This window comes from Neopelma chrysocephalum, unplaced genomic scaffold (genome assembly GCF_003984885.1).
Source record: "Neopelma chrysocephalum unplaced genomic scaffold, ASM398488v2 Primary Assembly neopelma1_101, whole genome shotgun sequence".
Taxonomy (NCBI): Eukaryota; Metazoa; Chordata; class Aves; order Passeriformes; family Pipridae; genus Neopelma; species Neopelma chrysocephalum.
The window spans coordinates 557,722-580,607 of record NW_020897764.1 but is presented as its reverse complement, the minus strand read 5'-3'; the positions used below and the strand labels follow the sequence as shown (position 1 = coordinate 580,607).

The following is a 22,886-nucleotide window of genomic DNA, read 5'->3' as shown; positions in this document are numbered from 1 at the left end:
AAGGAAAGGAAAGGAAAGGAAAGGAAAGGAAAGGAAAGGAAAGGAAAGGAAAGGAAAGGAAAGGAAAGGAAAGGAAAGGAAAGGAAAGGAAAGGAAAGGAAAGGAAAGGAAAGGAAAGGAAAGGAAAGGAACTTGCAGCATTGCACAGGCTTGTGAAATATACTGATTTTAAAAAATAAATAAATGTTTGGGTCATTATTTCTACAACTCTCAGTCTCTCCATTTATCTCCTGTGCTCTCAGCTACCTTGGAATGTGACCAATTCTGTGATTTTGGCTCACGGAAGGCAGGAATTGCATGAGGCAGAGAATCTCCAGCTCTCTGAGTCATCATAAACACCTATAAAATGTATGGAAATCACTAATGATTTACCTCCATGGGACACCATCATGGAGCAACCAGGATTGTGAGTGCATTCCTACCTGTTCCTCACAAACCTTGAAATACAGAGTCAACAGCACCTGCATTTGAATAATGTGCAGTGGAATGTCTCGAGAGTAACTCCTGCTACTTTGAAAGGGGGCAAGTTGCCCCACATTCAGGCCACAGTTTGTAAGCTGTGCTCGTGGGACTGGCAGGGACTACACAGGATCTTTGGGAGACCTGAGTTCTTTTGGAGGGGCAAGTGAAGGCTCCAAAGAGGTCCCAAATAGATCCCTTGGTGTGCACTGGGAGGTTGGATCCATTTATCCAGCTGATGGCTGACAGGAAGCTGAACAGGAGCCAGAGTGTGCCCAGGGCCTGGCTCAGGAACAGTGTGGCAGCAGGAGCAGGGCAGGGATTGTGCCCCTGGACTCAGCGCTGGTGAGGCCACCCCTGGAGTGCTGTGTCCAGCTCTGGGCCCTCAGCTCAGGAAGGACATGGAGGGGCTGAAGCAGGTCCAGAGAAGAGCAACGAGGCTGGGGAAGGGACTGGAGCACAGTTCCCATGAGGAGAGGCTGAGGGAGCTGGGAGGGCTCAGCCTGGAGAAGAGGAGGCTCAGGGGAGACCTCCTCACTCTCTGCAACTCCCTGACAGGAGGGGGGAGCCAGGGGGGGGTTGGTCTCTTTTCCCAGGCAACTCTCAGCAAGACAAGAGGGCTCAGGGTCTTCAGCTGTACCAGGGGAGGTTTGGGTTGGATATTGGGAAGAATTTCTTTGCAGAGAGAGTGCTCAGCCATTGGAATGGGCTGCCCAGGGAGGTGGTGGATTCTCCATCCCTGGAGGTGTTTAAGATGAGTCTGGATGTGGCATCAGTGCCATGGGCTGGGAACCACAGCAGGGTTGGAGCAAGGGTTGGACTGGATGATCTCTGAAGTCCTTTCCAAACTGGCTGATTCTCTGATTCTCTGATTCTGTGGCATCTGCAATGTCACACTCTATACCTGAGTAAGTCACCCAGATCTCCTTTCCAGCAATCTAGAGAAATCCACCATTTCAGGGCACACTTTAATGTGTCTTCATTTTTTTTTTGACATCTTCAGGGTGAGAAACCTGTCTCACTATAAACATCCACTTCTCCTCTTTATCAAGGAGACAGAAGAAGGTGGATGTCCCAGAGCCTGTCCTGGAGGAACCACAGCTCAGACACCCCCATGCAACAAACCCACAGCTCCACTCGGGGCTCAACACCTCATGGTCAAGCGAGTGGAGCTCCAATTACTCCCCTGGTAGTTGACCCACAGCAATCCTACACATGTGAATTCCTAGCCTACAGCAAACGCTGGCGAATGTGATTTAAATTAACCCTTTTTTATTGTGGGTAAGCAGAGCCTAATTAGCTCAGTTGCTGCAGGCAACCCAGGAGCACACAGGCGGCTCCCAAGGGTCAGCTGATGTGTGGTAACTTGTTGCACCGCAGAAACTCGATCAGGAGTTTAATTTGCTATAACTTCCACACACGGGCAAACCCTTAGACCTGCGTTCTAATTTCTCCCCAAAGCCCCGGGCGGTACAAAATGGACTAAAAGTCGCATTTAAGGAGAGGGAACGGTCACAGCCAGAGCCCTCCGTGCTGGGAGGTACCAGGACCCTGTGGACATGGGTGTGGACTGCTCCAAAACCCTCCATTCTGCAAGAATCTGAGAGTGACAACAGTAAAAAAAGCTGCTAAATCCCTTAAGCTTTTGTCCATTTTAAAATATCCGGAGCTTCTTGAGTTTAAGAGCAACAAATCCAGGTCTAGAGCATCCCTCATAACAGAGCCGTGCCCAATATAAAACAATAAATGCATTTGTTTATCACAGGCAAATTAATTTTTAGAGAAATTAATAGTCCCTCTTGTTTCTGAGGGAGGAAACAACAAATAAAGGTCACCAAAGGTCCCTGATCCTTGGTACCACAATAGTCCAGGTAAGTCTAAGTCACAAACACGTGTTAGAAGAGACAACTTTCAAGAGAGACGCTGAGATTTTTTTCCCCCCCATCCCATCTGTGTTTCCTGCTGCCCTGGTAGAAGATAGACATGATCAGCAGTGTCCTGGCCATAAGGAGGGACCTGCTCAGCTCACCAGGCCGGGACAGAACAGAGGAACACTTGTTTCCCAGATCTCCAGTGGTCCATGGGCTCCATAGGACACCCTTGAAATTATTTACTCCAAGTCCTCTCCGAATGACAAACTCCCAATCACGTACTTGGTTGATATGAGGGTTTTTTTTCAAATGGTTCACTGAAACCTGCCAAATTCAGCTCAGAAGGACACCTGAATGGCAGTGATGTTGAATCCCCAACTGGCCAAGTCCACCACGAGAAAGGATGGATTGTTTGGGTGAGGAGGGAAAAATGTGGTGAAATCCTCATCACCATCCTAAAAAAAATGATCCCACAGAGCCTCACATCCCACACCCGCTTCCAAATGGGAGGGACTCTCAATCACTGGCACTGAAATGTCCCAGGATGGGACTCAGCTCACAGGCTGAGACATAAACACATAAATGAATAGAAAAATGTCCAGCAGGGCTAAGTCTGCCTTTACTGAGTCCACCACACACAGAATATTTGGCAATTAAACCTTATCTATCCAGGATTGCAGAGGACCCCAGTCAATTCTGGGAGCAAGGTCTCAGTATTTATAGGAATGCCCTGGAAACATGGAGCAGGACCTCCCTAAATAAGTCATATGTGTGGATTGCACTGCACTAATGAAGGAGTTTCTTAAATCCGGGGGGGGAAACAGGATGCAAAAAGCAAGAAAGAAGAGAGAAAGGTGTTAAGACATTGTGGAGTTACAGGAGAGTAGGTGGATGTTTCAATCAGAGAAAAATGAGGTCAATTCACAGCATCACAACCACAGAATGGGGCAGGTTGGAAGGGACCGTAGAGGGTCATCGAGCAGGGCCATCCCACAGCACAGGATTGTGTCCAGAGGGTCCTGGAATATCTCCAGTGAGGAGACTCCACACCCTCTCTGCACAATCTGTCCCAGTGCTGGGTCACTGCCCAGCAAAGAAATTCTTCCTCACGTCCAGGTGGAATTTCCTGGGCATCAGTTCCTGCCTGTTCCTCCTGTGCCATTGCTGGGCCCCCCCGAGCAGAGCCTGGTCCGTCCTCTGCCCCCTCCCTCCCTTCAGATACTTGTAGACATGGATGAGGTCCCCTCTCACTCGTCCCTTCTCAAGGGTGAACAGCCCCAGCTCCCTCAGCCTCCCCCAATTCTGTTTAAATCTTGCAAAGCTAAAACTTCGCATTTACTCAGAAACTCGGTTGTTTTGACTTTTCCCATGATGGTAAGAATGGGATAATCGTCACAAAACCAAATTGCCATGGGCCTTTGAAGGTCAGGGGAGACCAGACCCACTCCCTGCAAAGCCACACGAGTTGTGATGACATCTCAGGATGTTTCTGAGGGAATCTCCCTGTTTCCAGGTTGCCTCCTCTGGACACACATCCACAAAAGCCTAATGAAACACTGTGCTTATGAAATCAGTCTGGAGACAGAGACTTTCTCACTGGGGAGGTTTGAAGCAAAGCAAAGCCAGAAAGAAGCTTCCAGAGCTTGGTTAGAAACTCCCCTGGAGTCAGGGTTGCTACAGAATTAACCCAATTAGATTTTTGGGATGACATGTAGGTACTGGCAAACTTCTCAAGCCACGGCACCGTGCAAGCAGCTTCCTCAGCTTCCTCAGTGACCTTGTGGCTCATTCCTGCTCTGCAATACCCTTGGTGTGACGTTTGTCAGCTTTGAAGGGGCTCTCAAGGCCGCAGGACTTGAACAGATTTGAAAAAAAAAAAAAAACAAAAGAAAACTCAACAAAAAAAAAAAACTCAACAAAAAAAACCTCACCAGGTTTGGAATTTTCCACAATATTCACCCGGCCTGGAATTTCACAGGTGCTCATGGCAGAAACCAGCGCTCAATGGAGTTCATCTAATCCCTCTTTAACACCTAAAAAGTTAGGAATCCAGGTAATGATATCACTTGGCCCCTGTCTGACCTCACAGAAGAACAGTCAGGGCCACTGAAGAGCAAGTTGCTCTGTCCTGAGGTAGATGTGTGGGATGGGTGGGATGAAGAACCTTCTGGGGGAGTTTGTCCCTAAAAAAAGGAGTCAACATGGAAGCTGTAAAATGGATATTTAATTATACACACACAAAAAATATCCAACAGCCAGCTCAGAGGCAGAGGTTTTTAAATCACCTTTCAGGATGGTTTTAAGCTAAAGGAAGGGAGGTTTAGATGAGATATTAGGAAGAAATTCTTGGATGTGCGGGTGGGGAGGCCCTGGCACAGGTTGCCCAGAGAAGGTGTGGTTGCCCCTGGATCCCTGGAAGTGTCCAAGGCCAGGTTAGATGGGACTTGGAGCAACCTGGAAGGTGTCCCTGCCCATGGCAGGGGATGGAACAAGATGAGCTTTAAGGTCCCTTCCAACTAAACCCATTCTATGGTCCTGTTATTTCTGTGATTCTGTAATCAGCAAACACTGTTGACAACTCAATATTTCTCCAAAAAAACTTGTCAAAGTTGGCCAGTCACAAACCATGAGCTGCCCCCTGGAAGGTGCAGTGATGAAAAATTGCTTCTATTTTCCCTACAAGGTCTTGGTTGTTCCCATCACAGCCATAAATGGATTATCACTGTGCACACCAGGCTGGTAACAACATTCCAGTCCTAAAGGAAACTGGGAATCAGCAGCCCTGAGACCAGTGACCATTTCTGATATTGGGCAGAACCAGCTGCTCCAGAAAAAAAAATACAAATGCCCTGCACAGGATATCTGTGGAACATCGTTTCCCTGCAAAAATCTTATTCTGGCCTTCAATAGCCAGATGTCACCTTAAGCCCTGAAATAAAACCCCCTAAATACTTGTTGTCATTAACTACGACAACCCTGAATATTTGTGATATTTCTGTAAATATTGCCTGGAAAAATTCTATTGAAAAATGTTGTGTTTAAATGGGAAGAGTTTTGTTGGCTGGACCAGAGAGGATTTGGGTCTTTTACCTCTTATCTCCAGGCAAGATCACCAAGGAAGGTCAAGGAATGACAGACACTTAAGCTTCTCTTAAAATAGGAATAAAAACCTTCCAGACACCGAGTGGCATCAGAGAATTGATATTTGTGGGGTGTTCAGGAACTCAGTCCTGCTCCCAGCTCTCTGCTCAAAAGGGAGCTGTTTAGGCTGTTTCTGGAGTGGCTGGACAGAGATACACAACTCCAGACAGTGATTCATCACATCCACTAGAAAGATTCCTATCTCAGGAAGGATGAATCTCCCTCAGAAGGTGCCCAACTTTCTAGAGGGAGAGAAGATGATTGGCTCAGATAGTTGAGCGTTACGTGGCTAAAATTGAGAGGATTCCATCCAGAGGTCTGTTGTGGGAAGGTTCTGTCACCCAACAGAGCACAGACACAGCTCCTCCCACGCTTGGAAGCAGCAGGTGTGCTCAAACTTCCTGAGAAAACCCTGTTTTCCAAACGGAGTTGTCCTGAGTTGGCAGGACAGTTCCTCAAGGATGAGTTGAATCTTCCCCATCTAACTCGAGAGGAGATGCCTCAAGATAACTTTGAGTCAGCCAGTCTTTGGCATCATAGTGAGACAAAGCCCCAGCCCATAAAGCCCATAAGCCAGTGGGTTGTTAGGTTTTTTTTGGGGTGTTTTTTGACTGGAAAATTCAGATTGGTTCCCGGTAAATTTTAAGGGCATTTTCCCTTGTTCTGTCCTTGAGCTCGTGCCCAGTTATGCTCAGCCTTTTCCTAGGAAAGGTTTCTATCTCTGCAGCCCTGGGAGGCTCCCAGACTAGTACTCCAAGAAATAAAATCAAAATCTTTCCTTCAGAACTGCTGCCTTCCTCTGTGGCCATTTCCCAGGTCTGTGGGAAGCACAGGGAAAAATGCTGAGTACTCAGTGACCTCCAGGCAACCTGCAAGCACTGCCCATCCCACAACCACACCACCTTTTTTTTTCCAATGGCTAAGTAGTGGTTTATGTGCTTAACTTCATATCTCCACATGTTTAAACTTCTTCAGGGTTCAGGAGTTGGCTGTGAGAAATAGGAATATTAATATAATGTCAGTGCCCAGAAGGTCTCTCTGACTGTGGAGGCAGTAGAGCAGCGGCCCATGTTGGCTGAAGGTGGACACCAGGATCTCAAGGACCTCAAGTTCTCTGCCAAAACCAGTGCAGTGGAGTCAATCTCAGCACATCCTTTCTGGAAAACCAAAAATAGCTATAACTGGAAAAGTAGAAACGGCAAAATCTTGGGTTTTTTTTTTTGTAAAAGGAGTTTGGTTTTTGTTTTTTCAGGTTGGCTTCTCAAGGGCACTGGGGTTAGAGGCACAGACCCAAGTTACTGGGAGTCAAAGCCGGGGTGTGAGCCGTGTGAACACCCACGTGAACGTTCTTCCCCCCCCAGTAAATATGAACCAGCTCGTGTTTATTGCAGGGAAAGAGGATTCACACGGGCAGTTACCACAGAAAAACTGGCATCTCGTTGGTTCACACCCTAAACTTAGCTCGTGGTGGTTTGTTCATGTGCCCATCCCCTGGGGTGCCATTCCCAAAGCGGAGTCGGAGGACGAAATGTCCCCTTTAAACTCCCAGTCAGCAGCTTGGTGGTTATGGGCACCTACCCCTGGCATGGGAAAAACCAGCTGCAGAAGTTCCTCCTGCTCGGGTTGGGAGCGGGGTTTTGAACCCAGGTTTCCCAAAATCTCAGCAGAACACACCCCTTGCCAATGGAATATGCTGTTCCACAGAACTGCCTTTAATCAATTAGTCACATTGATTGAGGCTTGGCCAGCGCTGGGGATTGAGCCAGGAACCTCTGGAGCTCAGAGCAGGAGCTCTCAAACACCCATCACCCCCCGAGACCTGGGTGCAGATCAGGATAGGGGAGCACAGGGATGGGTTTTGCAAGTGCTGAAGCCCAGTAGGACACACACACAGAAGTTCTGCAGTTCTGCCTTTGCATGCCCCAAAACCCCAGCCAGCCCCAAGCCAAGTTTTGCTGCACGTTGTCAGATGTGTACAAGCCTTAACTGGGCTCCCTCTCTCTCTCCTGCAATGGGATGGGAGATGGGATTGAGATATGGCAGCAATTTCCATACATTATTGCTGGATGTCCCTGATATAATACATGTATAATAATGTGCTGTGTATCAGCCCAGCACAGGAAAGACTCTCCCTGCTCTCAGGCTGGATCTCAACCTGTGTGACCCAGCTTGGTGCCTGAGCAGAGAAAATGAACAGAACTGCCCAGATATTTGAGGATAAACACAAAGCAAACACAGCATTTTCCTGGCCCAGAGTCAAAGCATGAAGCAACCAGCAGGATCAAGACCTAAAGGAACTCGGAGTCTTAAGACCTGAGACAAAGAAATCACTCCAAAGCAGCACTTTCCTGGCCCAGAATCAAAGTGTGAAGCAACTTGTGGGATCCCAAAGGAGCTCAGAGTCTAAAAAGATTGTCCCAAAGTCTGTTACAGTCAAAGGAAGTTTTCCTTTGGGTTCCACCTGTCTTTGGAGCAGAAGCTAAACCTAAGAGGGATATGTGCCTCTATCTACTTATGCATATACATATAGACATGTGTATTATATATATGTTTAACTACCTTCCTTCATAATCCACACTTCTGCTCTCCAAAGAATCCTCAAAGTAGTTCCTAACTGGACTTTTCTAGATGTCACTGGGAGCTGCTGACACCAATCCAGTATTTAAGGAGGGCTTATAAAAATGAGGGAGAGGAACTTTTTACAGTACTTAAAGGGGAACAGTTTTGACTAAATGAGGAGAGATTTAAATTAGATATTGGGAAGAAATTCTTTTCTCAGAGGGGTGATGAGGCACTGGCTCAGGCTGTGGATGTCCCATCCCTGGGAGTGTCCAAGGCCAGGTTGGATGGGGCCTTGAGAACCTGATGCAGTGGGTATGACGGGGGGATTGGAACCAGATGAGCTTTGAGGTCCCTTCCAACCCAAACCATTCTGTGATTCTATGAAACAGAAGATGAGTAGATGAAAACAAAACCAGAGCAAGGAGTTATTCTGTGGGCACTGAAACCAGTGAGCACTGACTCCTCTGTGCTTCTGTCTGGATCCAGGATGTCCCGGGAATATTGCACACACAGGAATTCTTACTCACATGCACACACACACATCTGCACACACACACACTGCAGCCCCTGGGAGGGGTCACATCACATCTCTCCTCTAGTTAAACACCCCTTCTTGTGAGACTTGTGGGCATCTGATGACTTGTGGACATCCAACACTTTTGAAAACCTCTGCCAAATGAAGCTCGTTGGGCCGAGAGGTTCAAATGTCATTGCAGGGACGAACAGGCAGCAGGATTGCTTAAGCCTGGGATCATGTAGAAACTAGTTCTGAGAGATGGAATAGAGGAGAAATGGATCTGAGAGCCCTTCCATGAAGTCCCTCTTCACCCCCAGCCCGCCAACCCCTCTGGGACCATGAAGACCACGACCTGAAGGACATCATTCTTTTGCACAAACTCTCCCCTTACAGCTACAATCTTCATAAAAACACTTTGGAAGGGACAGAATTTCACAGAAAAAGGGACCAACGTGACTGAAAATTACACGAATCACACCTGAGGTCTCTCCAGCTATTCTTTCCTAAGATTAATAATAAAGTCTAACTTAGCACAGCAGCACCTAAGGTTAAGTTCATGCCTAGCTTACAACCTAGATAGTTTTAATGCAAAACCTATGTAGACACCCGATATTTAGTCAGTTTAGAGTTCACATCACCTCCCTCACTCTTCCATCGTATTGATGCTACTGCATCCTTCTGGCATCAAGGAAAACCCCAGGTATCTTTTCTGACGCCTTTAAGATCACAGAAATTTAAGATAAAACCAAACTCTTCCTCATTCACAGCAACAGAAACAGTCTGGGAATTCGAGGACTAGACAGCACAAGTGCATGAATAAATTTGCACAGATCTTATCAGCAAGGTCAGCAGAACCTACAAATCTGAAGCTCAGGAGACAATATAAGTTGTTGAGTTCTCTGCAGTGATTTCAGAACCATGATTGGCTTTGAGGGTGGTCTCTGCCACGGTGCCTCCACCTGGCAGCTCACCAGTGGTTACAAAAATCAGTCCACTTGAGGAATTCTTTGCCAAATGGTGCTTCTGCAGGAGCCCCTCTCTTGAAAGAGCCTTTGTGTTGCAGGCTGACACCACACAAACCAAAACCATCAGACATCTGCAGAAACACAAACTCCTCGTCCATGGGGTCCTGCAGCTGAGGGCAGGATGAGCACAAGGATTTGGGCACGATGGAATTGGAGCATCTGACCTAACCTTGTTCACCCAGGCACCCAACCAGTCACCTCCTGACCAGCAGCACAGGGAGATGGGCTGTGCGAGGAGTCAGTGCCTCCAGAGATGGACACCAGCGATAGGGGTGCTGAGTCACAGCCAGGAAGTGTCAGCCTCCATTCATGGGCTGGGAAGGGAGCTGAGATGACTCCCTCAGCCCTGAGATGGAGTGTGATGAGCCCTGCTCAGCTGTGGTGCGTCAGCGCCGTGTCCGTCTGTCTGTACAACGCAGAGGACAAACCTAAACCCTCCCCTCCTGCTCTCTGTCACACTGACTCATGTGTGTCCAGCTGCCCTGGCTGTTTGCCTCACCCCAGCACTGGTTGTTTTTTTAAAATAAATGGTGAGTCAAAGGTAACTCCAGCCCAGCTTTTCCTCCTGTACCTCAGGCTCGGCTCAGTGATCCCAAATTGTCCTTTGAAATGGGATGTGGGCACCTACCTCCGACAGAGACTGCAGGAAACTCTCTTGTTTCCCAGCTTTCTGATTCTCATCTGTCCAGGTCACCAAGCTCTTTATTTAGGCTTGTGAAGGAATATGACCAGAGGTCTCATGTCCCAGGGATGTGCTTTAACCCCTGAGTTATCTTTTCCCCCTGGTTTATCACAAAGTCTGCAATTCATTAGATAGCCAAGGTTTTGCATATCACCCTGCCCTGCTGGTACTAGAGATTGCCAAAACTGGGCTCTTGCATGCCAGAATCCAAACAGTCCTGCCCTATTTCTGGAGCCTGTGTGCAGGACCAAATTCCTCAGTTTATTCTGAGAGGCAGCAGGAGCATCACTGTTGCTGGCAGGCACCAGCACGGTACCTGTGGCTGTAAATATGTCCCAGACTACATAAATCCTGAATTTAGTTTAGATTTGGAGAATCTTCTGGTCCACATGACAGTTAAACTGCAGTTTCAGTGGAGCTGATAGAAAGCCCTGCTGAGAACACACTGCCTTGTGTTAGGGCTGAGCTCGAGCCTTTCATTCACCATTTCATCAGCAGGACAGATGGACTCGCTGCTCCTTTGGATCACAGACTTCCCCTGTGCCCGTGGGCAAGTTGCACCAAGGATTTCAGTGGCCACTGAATTAGCATTTCCCTGTCTGATTCCCAATCTTCTGCTAATGTGCCTTATCTATTCTCTTTCAACTCAGTTGTTTGCCCCATCTGTCTGGGCCTTATACTCAGGCAAGAACCAGTTCCCACTGTGCCCTTATTCTCTGTTGTGACTCTGAGGTTTTGCAATCAATCCACTAATACCCATGACCTGTCCTGTTAGGAAAGGCTGTGATCCAGTAAGCTCCTTCCTTATCCAGACAATATTCCTGTTAGCAATGACTCAGTGTTAACCACCTCTTATATCCATTACTTCTTCCCAATTCTGATTTAGGTTTATTTAATCCAGCCTGGGGCACGTGAGGATGGATGAGATAATTTCTGGATCAAATGGTTTAACGGTGGTAGAAGCTGTTGCACCTATTTTTGCAAAACCAACAGTGGGGTGCATCTCAGCCAACCCAAGGTGTCTAATTGTTGGACAGCTGAATCTGTGCTGCTTGACTTCTGTTCTCTCTGTGGCACACGAGAAGAAATAAGTACTTCAAAAAAAAAAAAAAAGCAACAGAGTTAATCCACTTTTCCTCAGAGTGAGGAAATTCAGAATGAGCTGAGGGTATTCATGGAGCAGCCACAGCAATCCAGTGACAAGGGGCAGCTCAAGAAAATCACTTAATTGATCAGGTTGCAGCAGTGCCATCAATAAATCCAAGGCCAAAAGCATGAATTATGTGTCTAAGTAGCCTTACACTTCCCTCCTGTTCCTTCTCCACTTGCACTTCCACCAGCAAATCTTTCCACATTGTGACCCAACCACATCCCTGCTAATGCTGCAGCAAAACAGCTCTCAGGGCCTGGAGATCAGGCTGCCAGTTTTTTTCCTCTCTACATTTATACTATTTGTAAATAGGAGCATATCCAGGCCTTGAAAAAAATCAGCACACTTTGTTCAAGGGCTAGGATGGGATAAGATTCCCAGTCCCTGAATCCTTCATGGTAGGAAAATAATAGACCACATCAATATGCACTTCAAGAGGTTGGATGGGGTTCTGAGCAACCTGGGCTAGTGGAAGGTGTCCAGGGTGAAAAGAGATGATCTTTAAGGTCCCTTCCAACCCAAACCATTCCAGGATTCTGTGATCCTGGCATCCACGGAAGGGTCTCTCCTCAGAGCCTGCAGGATGCTCTTCCCCACCACTGTGAAGGAAACCACAAGGACATCCAGCACTCCTGTGACACACAGGATCAATGTGGTCCCCAGCTCTCCTGCTTTGGATTATTCAGTTCAAGTCAAATCCATCTGGATGGTTCTTCCCACGGAAGAATGTGAGAGAAATTGATACTGAATGAAAATTCCCTTTAAACACCTTTCTGAGATCTGGGATTTTTGCTCAGCTCTTCCTCACATGTGTGGAATGACGCACCAGAACTTCAAGTGGAGAATTTTTAAACATAATTGGTCACTAAAGACACCCCTTGAAGGGTCTTTCCAATGGAAAAATCCTCTTTCAGCACTCCACAGATCCATGGAGATCACAAAATGCCCAGATGCTCCAAGCCTTTAGGAAAATTTCAAAGCAAAAATTCACCTGCCTAAAAGGAGATATCTTAGCCTGCCCTGGTCATCCAGGATCCTCTTGCAGGGAATGGTTAGAAAAGTGGCACAGCTGGGATGTGATTCATCCCATCCAAAAGTAAATGTCTGACACACAGCAGATGAGTTGCATCTTATTTCTCTCCACTGACTCTAAAGGACACTTGGCTGGACACTGCTAAAGCTTCAAGAACATTCTCCCTCCAGGAGGGATAGAAATCAAACACGGATCTCCTAAAAAACACCTTTATTCAGGGGTTTGTGCCTCTGAAGGAACTGTGAGTCTCCCAGAAAATTCCACAAATCTCATCTGATGCCCAGTAGCATTTCCCCAATCTTCCCTGGGATTTGGATGGAGTCCTACCTGCCCAGACTGTTCCATTTCTTCCCAGCTCCTGCAGGCTCATTAAAAAATCGGGAATTCTCCCTTAAGTGTGCTGTCCCCCAGCCTGCAAAGGATTTGGAGTTGTTTTCTGTCATGCCACACAACACTGTCTAGCAACAGGCCCTATTGTTGCTCCTCTGGGAGGCAGAGGGACAAACTGAATGGAGGGCTTGGCATCCGTTCAAGGAGCTTCATTCCTGCCTTCCCACCCCTTGGGAAATATCTCTATTAGACAAGGTGAACCCTCTGGAAGCAGAAGGAACTCCTGCTCTGCTTGGCTTTGTTTCACAGGCCTGGCTACGACAGAGATGGACTCTGCTCCATCCCAAAACGGGGATCCCGTCGACAGAATTCTTCCGGAAATTTCCCCGGAAACCCAAATGTGCATCATTTCGGCCATAAAACCGACAGAGATGTGGAGGAAACACGAAGCTGGAAAGTGAAATTAAGAGGTACAGGCCGGGAAAAGGGAAAAGGTTTGGATTTCAGAGAACTGCATTGCAAGGGCAGTTATAATTCAGGAATCCTCAGTTTTATTCTACGGTACCACAATTTCTCTTTCCTCCTTTTACTTGCCCCATAAATTCTGGGGATGAAAACACGCCTCAAAAAGGGGATTCAAAGGACTATTCAAAGATATTAAACTTGACAGCTCAACTCACTGATTTATGGGCTGAGGGCAGCAACCAGTTTTTAAAGACATAATGTTAGGATTTAAGGCAATCCAAGTTTTTGTCCAGCTTTAGGAAATAAGCTGCAACTTGAAATTTTGATGGAATTCAAATTTTTGTTTCCCAGTTCGTTCTATTGTATAATCTTTCCCAGAATGAAGAATTTGTTTGCCCATTGTTTTCTACTTTCAATGTAACATGTGAAGGCTTAAACCCTTCAAACTTTAGCCACCACTGGAGAAAAGAAACTGGAAAGGATTCCAGTTTCAGGGGAGCTGAAGGATTCCAAAATCAGGGGAGCTCTTGAAATGCAGATACAAGTCTTGCATTAACCAGTGGCCATGTCCCTCTGCTGAGATAACTCGTGACAGGAATACAAGAACACCACTTCACATCTCTTTTTAAGGAGTTTTTAAGGATAAAGTTCTATTACAATCCTGAGGTAATGACTTGTGGATGTGGTTGGAGGATGGTGGGAGACTCTGGATGTGTTTGAGGATAAGGAGCACGAGGAAAATGGATTTATGCTCTGGAGAGTCCTGGATTAGAGGCAGGATTAAATATGTTACAGAGGAAGCTTCAAAACACTCAAGCTGCTCAGGCTTTCAGCAGCTGGGCTGAGACATGACAAAATACAACTTGGTGTGGATTTGTTGTGGAGAGAGGAGGTCTGGAGGGTTTTAGTACCAGCCTGGATGGAATGACTGTTCCTGCAATGGCTGCACTCCTTCCAATTCACCAATGGGCACTGCAGACCTTATTAAAATACAGGAAAATAGTGGAGAAAAAGCCCAGGATTTGAGCCCTGTGAAATGATGCCAGGCAATGGGAATTACAGATTTTAACAGCGAGGAAACAGGCGAGTGAGCAAACCCTCCAGGAGGATTCCCTGGGTTGGGTATAATCCTGGATGACAGTGGTGGAGGTATTTCTGAGCTGATTTCCTCAACTGCTCCACAGGATTTAACCAGTCAAGTTCAGCCAAAGAACTGCACCATAAGAAAGTTCCCACTTTTCCCCATCACAGAAAGGAGCCAAGAGCTCCTGGCTCGGGTGGAGGCACCAAAATTGCAGATGGAATAAATAAAGTGGATTCACCCCCAAGGCTTTGCTCAGTTTCCTGCAGACAGACATGAAGTGCCACTGAGATGTTCTGGGGGTTTTGGGCCTCCATCTCCTGCTGAGAAAGGGGCAGATCATCAATGGATTGTAGACAATCCCTGCCAGGACTCTGAGGACATCCAGGATGCCACCAAATATCTTAACTGGCAGTAGAACCTTTGCAAGGGCTCCTTAGGGGAACCTGGGCACCTTCATTTTTGACCTGGATGTCATTCCAGGAGGGTGTGTTTAAACAGAATGCTGGGAATGATGCATGGCAACCAGGAGAGTTCCCAAACCTGGGATGAACACGAGGCCAGGCCTGAAATGTGAGGGTCTGCCACGACCTGAGCTCAAGGAACCTCTGAGATACTCCCTGAGCCTTCCAGACAAACCTGCTCCAACGCCCTTTGAGCCTACAGAGCCCTTTGGAATGGGAGAAATGACCATCCCAGACCATCCCAGACACTTGGAATACCTTGTGAGGCTGGTGATGGAAGAAGGGAACCAGCCCACGGTGCTACAACGTGATCTTGGTGAGGCCTGAGAGCGTTCAAAGATGCCAGAAGAGAAAAAGCATTTCACACCAACAGAGTGTGGAGGAATATCCACGTTGGAAAAGAGCCACAGCACCCCTGCTAATAATTCTCACTACACCAATACAAAGCATAACTGGCTATTATTGACACCGGGAGACCAAAGGCACCCTGAAGTCCTTTGATGGCTCAGCCTCCACAAATGCAAAGCTCCCTCTGAGCAGCAGCAACATCCAAGTGGGAAGAGGGGACTGTGAATATGCAGGTGACAAAACCAGGAAGGGAGACAAACAACACCTTTGTGATGCAGAACAGCTCTGCCCCGGCTCACAGCCCGCTTTGAAAAGCTGTGCCCTATGTTAGGAGTTCAGAAAAAGGGAGTTAATGTATCGGTTCTTCCTCCCTCCCCTTGTTTTTTGCAAGTTCCAGTAGAATTTGGAGGGAACCCATGAACTGGTGAATTTTTACGTGTTGTGCAAAGGTGACAACGGGGCTTGGTGCCAATCCTTCCATTTTTACAGAAGGGAAGAAGGGACAGAAGGGGAGAAAAACATCATGAGTAGCCTGGGATAGATGGAAAGAGTTGGCACAGACAGTTTCAGGGGTGGCTTTTCTGCAAGACCAACCTTAGGTCTGATCCAGCAAAGCCCTGATGGATGCACAGTGGGAGGATGAGTATCCCTGACTATTCTCTCCTTGCAGTTTTCAGTCCCACTGAATTTGTCTTGGCTCTGGGTCTTCATTTGGCTCTAAGTGGTGACAGCAAAGCAGAGATGGGTGGGTTTAGTGAGACCTTTTAGGCTGGGAAGGCTCTTGCTGCAGCCTTGGGGCTCTGCCTCATCCCGTGTGTGGACAAGGCACATGTGCTCTGCCCAACACTTCTCCCCCTGCTCTTTGCCCTTCCTTTCCACTATATTTTAGTGGGTTTAACTGGCAACATCACCCCAGCACTGGCCACCACCTGACTGGGCAGAAGGCACCAAGCTCCACATCACCAGAAGGCAGCGGGTGCCTATTTTGAACCTTCTCCTCCTTTTCAGCCACCATCTCCAGACCTCCCATGTGCTTCTCCTTCCAGCTACACCCCACAGGGTCTCCTTTGGCATCCAGAGCAGGATCTTGAGCCCAGTCCTGCTCTGGAAAGGGAATTTCAGCACGGATGTTGGTGGGACTGGAGGGAGGAGGCTGTGAGCTCACACCCAACGTTCTCACCATCCCGGGAACAGCTCAGCTGTCCAAAGGGAGCATCCTGACTCAGTGCCCGGAGGATTCCCCCCTCGACACACTTGAGCAAGGCCCGTGAAGTGCTGTCATTAAGCCCAATAAAGCCCTTTGAAATGCGGCCGGGCTGTTTGAGTCACGCACTCGAGGAACGCTGAGCGGCCACATCAACCCAGGGTTATCCCGTTGGGATTTTCCTGCGCAACCAAACGCGCGAAGGAAAAAAAAAATATGTGCTCCTCGTGGGGTCTAACACGGAACGAACTCCTTCCCCCGCTGTTTTGCACCCATGATAACAACCAGAGAGGCAGGAATTGGTGCAGAGAGTGGCAATCCCCGCCTGGAAAAGCGGCAGCATCGCCGCAGGGCTGGAGCGGAGCTGCCTCATCCCGCAGGAAGCGGGATGCGAGCAGGAAAGGGATCCCAGAGATTCGGGATGGAGGCACCAGTGACTCAGCTCGCTTTCCCCTGGTACAGTCAGCAATCCTTGACTTTCCTTTCCATGGACTCACAGCAAAAATCAAAGCTGAATCTCGAGAGGGAACGGTCAAAAAGCCTTTTTTTTGGCCAACAGAAAGCAATGCAAAGCCCAGCCCCCTGTTCCAGCTACTCTGGTTGGAGATGTCCCTGCTCGTTGCAGGAGGGTTGGACTAGATGATCTTTAAAAGGTCCCTTCCAACCCAAACCATTCTATGATTCCAACCTAAACCATTCTATGATTCCAAATGCTCAGAAGTTTCCAGGTGAGAAGTCTCAGAGGTGTTCAAGTGCCTGGACAGGACACGTTTCACCTCCGGGGTTACCAGAAAAGGGCTGGGGAGCAAAATTATTCACTTTTCCTTATCTTAGTTAGGAAAGACTTCCTTGTTTGGTGCAATGCCTTCATCCAAAGCTTTGAATATCTCATGGCTGGTTTTCAGGGTAACTTATCTAACAAGTCCTCTTAAAATTGAAAGAAATAAATCAATTAATACGTAGCAGGACAACACAATTTAGTAAAAAGAGTCTGAAATCTGAGGAGATGAGGGATTTTCTTCAGCACACACTGGGCTTTCTGGGAGAGTCCCAGCCCTCCCCATGTTTGAAACAGGGGCTTCCTGCTAAAACCTTGTAAAAATTTCGGTTCCTGCTGGGAAAAAACCTTCTTGTGTGAGCTTGGTCCAGTCACTGAATCTCAGCAAACAGCTCCTCCATGCCTGGACTGTGCCGGGAGCAGCACAAACACCATTAGAGCCTGTTTCTCCATGAAAAAGGGAGGTGGGAAATAACTTCCCTTGTCCTTTGCACACTACACCCTATACATGGAATGGGCAGAGATGTTTTTTTTACCACTTACATCCACACAGCAAGATCCCCTTGACCCAGTTCCCTCCACCCCATTGAAGTTTGGGTGCAAATCACCCGTCCTGCCCTCCTGAAAATCCAAACTTGTGAGTGAACCAGCATTCCATGATTATCCACTGCCTGAAAGAGCACGTCCTGTTGTAACACAGATAAACGTGTGTAAAGACAATTCCCAAGCCTTGGGGCGAGGGTGGGAGAGAGCCACATGTGGAGGGATTGCACTGTGTGCTGATGGACTTTAACATCCCTGCATTGCAGGAGGGGAGGGGATGGACAGGAGTATCATCACCTCGGAAATGTCAAAATCCTCCCTCCCAGCTAATAGAGGAGGGAAGTGGGGAGATGCAATTCCTGCTTCCCAGTTCTAGAGGTTGCTTTGGGAGCCCTGCTTGCTGCACACACGGCCCAGGCTGTCCCCTGGGTGACCCTCCAGGGCTCTGCCTCCCTCCTGGCTGAAGAGGGATCATCATGTGAGGCTGTTCTCTGCCAAACTAAGCTCTGCTTTCTCCAGAGCGGAGCCTGCCAAGGCTCAGCTTTAAGTTCTGCAGGATTTGCAACCGAGGGAGAATCGTGTTTCTCACAGGATCCAGAACCTGGCCTGGCTTTTCCCTGTGTAAATCGGGGGCTGTTCCACCCATCTCAAGGGGGACAGATCCCAGGAGAGACCTGGACCACAGCACAAGCCAGGATTTCCCCCGTGCATGATGCCACCAACCAGGGACAGGCTCAGGTGCTGCACCGGAGTGTGGCTGGAGAAATGCCACTGGATTACTCCTGTGCCTGTGGGCAAAGATCCCTCTCACCCCACTCCCCTTGCACTGACACCTCCTGAACTGCAAAAACAGGGATGGAAAGATCAGCTGGATCATCCTCCCCAGTCCTCTTGTAAAGTGGATCCTGCAGAACATCACAGGCTTTTCCAGCTTTATCCTACGTGGATGAGCCACTCAACAGAGCTCCTGTGACCAGTGGTGGGGAACAAGCAAGAGCAAAGCCAGGGAAAGGTTTCCAACACACATCCTCACATCCTTCATGTCCTCTTTCCAAAGAGCAGCCTGGCATCTCCAGGAACACTGTGTCCACTCAGACACTGGTGCTCCCAGCTCACCTCCTTTTCCAGCTCATTACGGGGTTGATCCCATCCCACCCCGCTCTGGGTGTTACAGTGAGCAGCAGAGGGGACAGGAGCCCCACCACGACCAGCAGAACACAGGAAGGGACAGACATTCCTGCTCCAAAGTGATGCCACCACATCAGATCCCAAGCCAGTGCCCATCTCCTCCCATGAGACATCCTCTTCCAGCCCCTCTCCGGGCACACATTGACCACACACATCCCCAGCAAAACCCCAAGCTGCCTCACACCCAGGAAAAATGACATTTCAGATGCCAGCTAACATTTAATTCAGCCCAAAGAGCCTCTCCTGGGATCATGTCCCCTTGCACCAGCACCCTGGGCTACTGGAAGTGGAGATTCCCAGCATGGAAGTTTTGTGCTAATTTTTGTTGCTGTTTTTTTCCCCTCCTGAACCAAACCCTTCTCCCTTCTGAATCATTTCTTGCACTCTGACTGTCTTCAGACCAAGTCAGGCCAGATACCACTGATTAAACAATAAAATAAATAACATTAAATGCCTTTTTTTTTTCTGTTCCATGTGGGGTCAGTCAAGGCAGTGCAAATTAGCCGGAAAAACTTTAAATTTTGTTAATGCTGCTACTGTGACTCCACATGGACCCCAGACTCCCACAGGACAGGGAACAGGTTACATCTAATCCACCCTTACCCACGAATTCTGCATCTGAATTTCCTAAGTCTTCCTTCATTCATTCCAATCTCTCTCTTCTTTTTTTTTTTTTTTTAACAAACCAAAAAATGAACAGCGCTAACACTTAAAAAAAAAAAAGAAAAAACGCCAAAAAACCAACACATTTTTGCTCTTAATCTGGCCCCCTGGGTGTGGAAGAGCCTGTTGCTGCTCCCAGTAGCTCCTTTAGGTTGAGCAGCTCAGTTGCTGCTGTGCTGGAGAAGGTCCCATGGGGTTACTGTGGCACAATAAATCACGTCAGCACATCCCTAAAAACTCGGCACATCACTTCCAGAGGGAGCTGGTCCCTCTTCCTTTATCACTTTTAAATAGTTATTTTTAAAGCCTCTTTTATCCTGCTCTGTAAATACATTATTTTCTGCTTTTAAGAAGCTCCCACTGCTTCCCCCTCCTCCTCCATCATTCCTGAAAGGATGTGGCTGGAGCACGGGAGCATCACTGCTCTCAGGGATCGTCTCCCTTTTGCTCCACCAAACTTTTCCCAAAGATTCCAAGAATCTGGATCCACCAGCACCGCTTGGCCTGATTTAAACAGGTGCCCCCGTGCCGTGGTGGAAACAGGAATTTCAACAGCTCGGCCAAGGAAGAAGCTGGAAGGGGTGGACAGAACTCAGGGCAACAGGCACACGTCCCCTGCTCCCCCTGGCAAATGCACACTTTATATTTCCCCTCGTTTTGGGAGAATAATTAACCAAAACCTACAGGAAAATATAGTTTCTCAGTCCCTGCTTTGGCACAGATTTTCTCCAAGTGTAACTCTCCACAGCCCTCGTGTGCTTCAGGATGAGTTTACTCTTTAATTAGAAAGTATTAATGGGGAGGGGACACAGTTTGGGGAGGGTCAATGAGGGATTTTCTGCTCAAAGCAATCAAATCACTGCGAGCTGATACAGGGGAGGCTTTAGGCAGAGATGGTTGAGATGGGATTGTTGCTGTTTGCACGGACAGACTAAAAAAATCCTGGTCCTCTCCTCAAAAAAGAAAAATACCACAACGCACACACATAAACACACAAAAAAAGAAACAACCCGAAGAAAGACAAGGGGAAAATTAAATTAAAATAAAATAAAGCAGCATGATACTAAATCAAGTGTTTTGGGACTGCCCTGGACTAGGAGACAAGGAACTTTACTCCCGATGTTGGGATGTGCACGGATGTACCCAGGGGACTCCTGTGCCACCCTCCAGGCCCTGATTCCCACGTCTCCAGGGCTGCTCCAGCCACGGGGGTGGCCGTGGGTTTATATCTTGCTTGGGGATAAATAAAGAGGGAAAGGTTGAGGATAAATAAAGAGAGAAAGGGGTGGGTGGTGGTGGGGAGGGGGGTGAGAGGGAATTTAGGCAGCCAATGTAACAGCTCCCGGCCTCTCCCCCGACTCCCCCACCCCAATCAAACCCTCCTTTGCATTTCCATGGCCTAAGGGGGGTTTCTCCTTGCGAAAGAAACGTCTAAAACCGCTCGTTGGCACCGGGGAAGGATGGAAAAGAAAAACAAAACACCCTAAAAAAACCCAAAGTGTCGCCGCTGCCGCCCCCCCCCCCCCTGCACACACCTGATACCCCCGGCTCGGAAAGGGAGACCTCCTGCCCCTCTCTCCATCTCCTCCTTCCCAGCCTTTTCCCTCCCGCAGCTCCGGGAGCGGGGACAGGGGACCGGGAAGGCGAGGGGTGGTCCCTTCGCTCCCCTCGCTCGGGTGACAAGGGAATATTTATGTTGGTATTGGAGGAATGCGCTTCCTTCTCCAATCAGGAATGCAACCGGAGTTTCTAATTATAAGTTAGATGGTGGCTGGGAATAAAAGATTGCTTTTTAATGACTCCCCGTCCAGGTGCTCTCTCTCTCTGCCTTGTCTTCCCAAGAACACATTTGCATTTTATTGCTTTTCTCCCATCCCAGCGAATTCCCTGCTTTTCAGACATACCTGAAATAGTTGGAGAGGCTGCTGCCTTCAACACCCTCAACCTCCGCACCGCCGGGCAAGGGGGGGAACGGCGGATCCCGCACGGATCCAGCACGGATCCCGCACGGATCCCTCCCGAACCCCGCGACCGGCTGGGGGGCAAAGGGGGGGGAGGGAGGAGCGGGGAATAAACGCACTTAAAAAAAAATTAATTATTACGAGGAGAGGGGTTTTTTTGGGGTTTGTCTGGTGGGCGCTTCTGAGCCGTTCGCCGGCGGAGCAGCCCCTCTCCCAACCCGGCGGAGCCTCCGCGGAGCCTCCCCGCGCCCGGGCTTCCCCGAGCCCAATTACCTCCGCGGGGTTTAATTAGAGCAGATCGTGCGCTTACATGCCTTGCCCAGCACCATTTGCTTTTTTTGTGGGGGAGTGAGAGAGAAAAGGCTCTTAAAGGCGTAGGGTGCAAAGCGCGGAAAAGGCAAAAACAACCCCCCCCAAGGCGCGGCGCCCCCCCCCCCCCCCCCCCCCAAAAAAAAAAGTGCGTTATCCCCGGGAAAAGGGGCGAGAGGGACCCGCCGATCCCGCGCCGGGCTCGTCTCTCCCAGCGCCGTCCCCGCTCCCTGCTCTGCCTTCCCAGCACCCAGGTTGTGGAGCCTTCACCTCCTTTCTCTTTCTTCTCATTTCCCCCCCCCCTTTTTTTTTTTTCCTCCCCCCTTTCCCCCTAAATATTCCTTAAAGCGAAGTGGGGGGGGAAAAAATTCCCAAAACTTTTCATCCTTTCCCCCCCCACACACCCCTTTCCTTCCACCTGACTAGCTCGAAATCACCTTGAAATGCTCATGTCAACTTGTATCATTATCTCTTTAATTCAGGCAGCGCCTTTTGTTCTTCACAGGAGAGGATCAAAGCACTTAAAAAAAAATAACTTTCCGATCGCTCCCTCTCGCTCTCTCTCTTTTACAGTAGGAGAAGGAGAGATCAGGTATAACCCAGTCAAAATAAACAAAGTGAATGCATAAATAAAAGAGGTGAAATGCAGGTTCTAAGAACTTGCTGGCGCTGGAACAATCCCACCTCTTTAGCTGAGTGGCAACGAAAGGAGAATTTCAAGTCATCTTAAGCGCAGGGGTTGCAGAGAAAACAGAGGAGGGGAAAAATAAATGAAAATGAGAGGAAAAAAAAAAGAAGAAGAATAAAACTTACCACCAGATTGGGTAACTTGACAGAGCCTGACTCAACCCACAAAGAAACAGGAAATATCCAAAAGAGGCCATTGATGAAAAGTTGTCTTTCTTTTTTTTTTTTTTTTTTAACCAGAGTTGCCAAAAACCTTCCTTTCTTCTGAGGCAGGATGATTATTTTAATAATAATAATAATAATAATAATAATAATAACAACAATAATTTAAAAAAAAAAAAAGTCAAATGAAGTGAACTCAACCCCGACCAGGTAAATCCTCTCTCTCGCTTCCTCTACTACTCTCAAGGAAAAAAAAAAAAAAA

General features: G+C 48.2%; 1 protein-coding gene across 1 annotated transcript in view; it reads right to left on the bottom strand.

Annotated features, from left to right (window-relative positions):
• Window positions 1–22,762, bottom strand: part of WNT3A (Wnt family member 3A) — an 87,702-nt gene extending 64,940 nt beyond the window's left edge. The window contains exon 1 of the mRNA XM_027695552.1: window positions 22,588–22,762. Within this exon, the coding sequence (XP_027551353.1) occupies window positions 22,588–22,658 (71 nt within the window). The 5' untranslated portion in view covers window positions 22,659–22,762. The remainder of the gene's footprint in view (window positions 1–22,587) is intronic.
• Window positions 22,763–22,886: the final 124 nt, after the last annotated feature.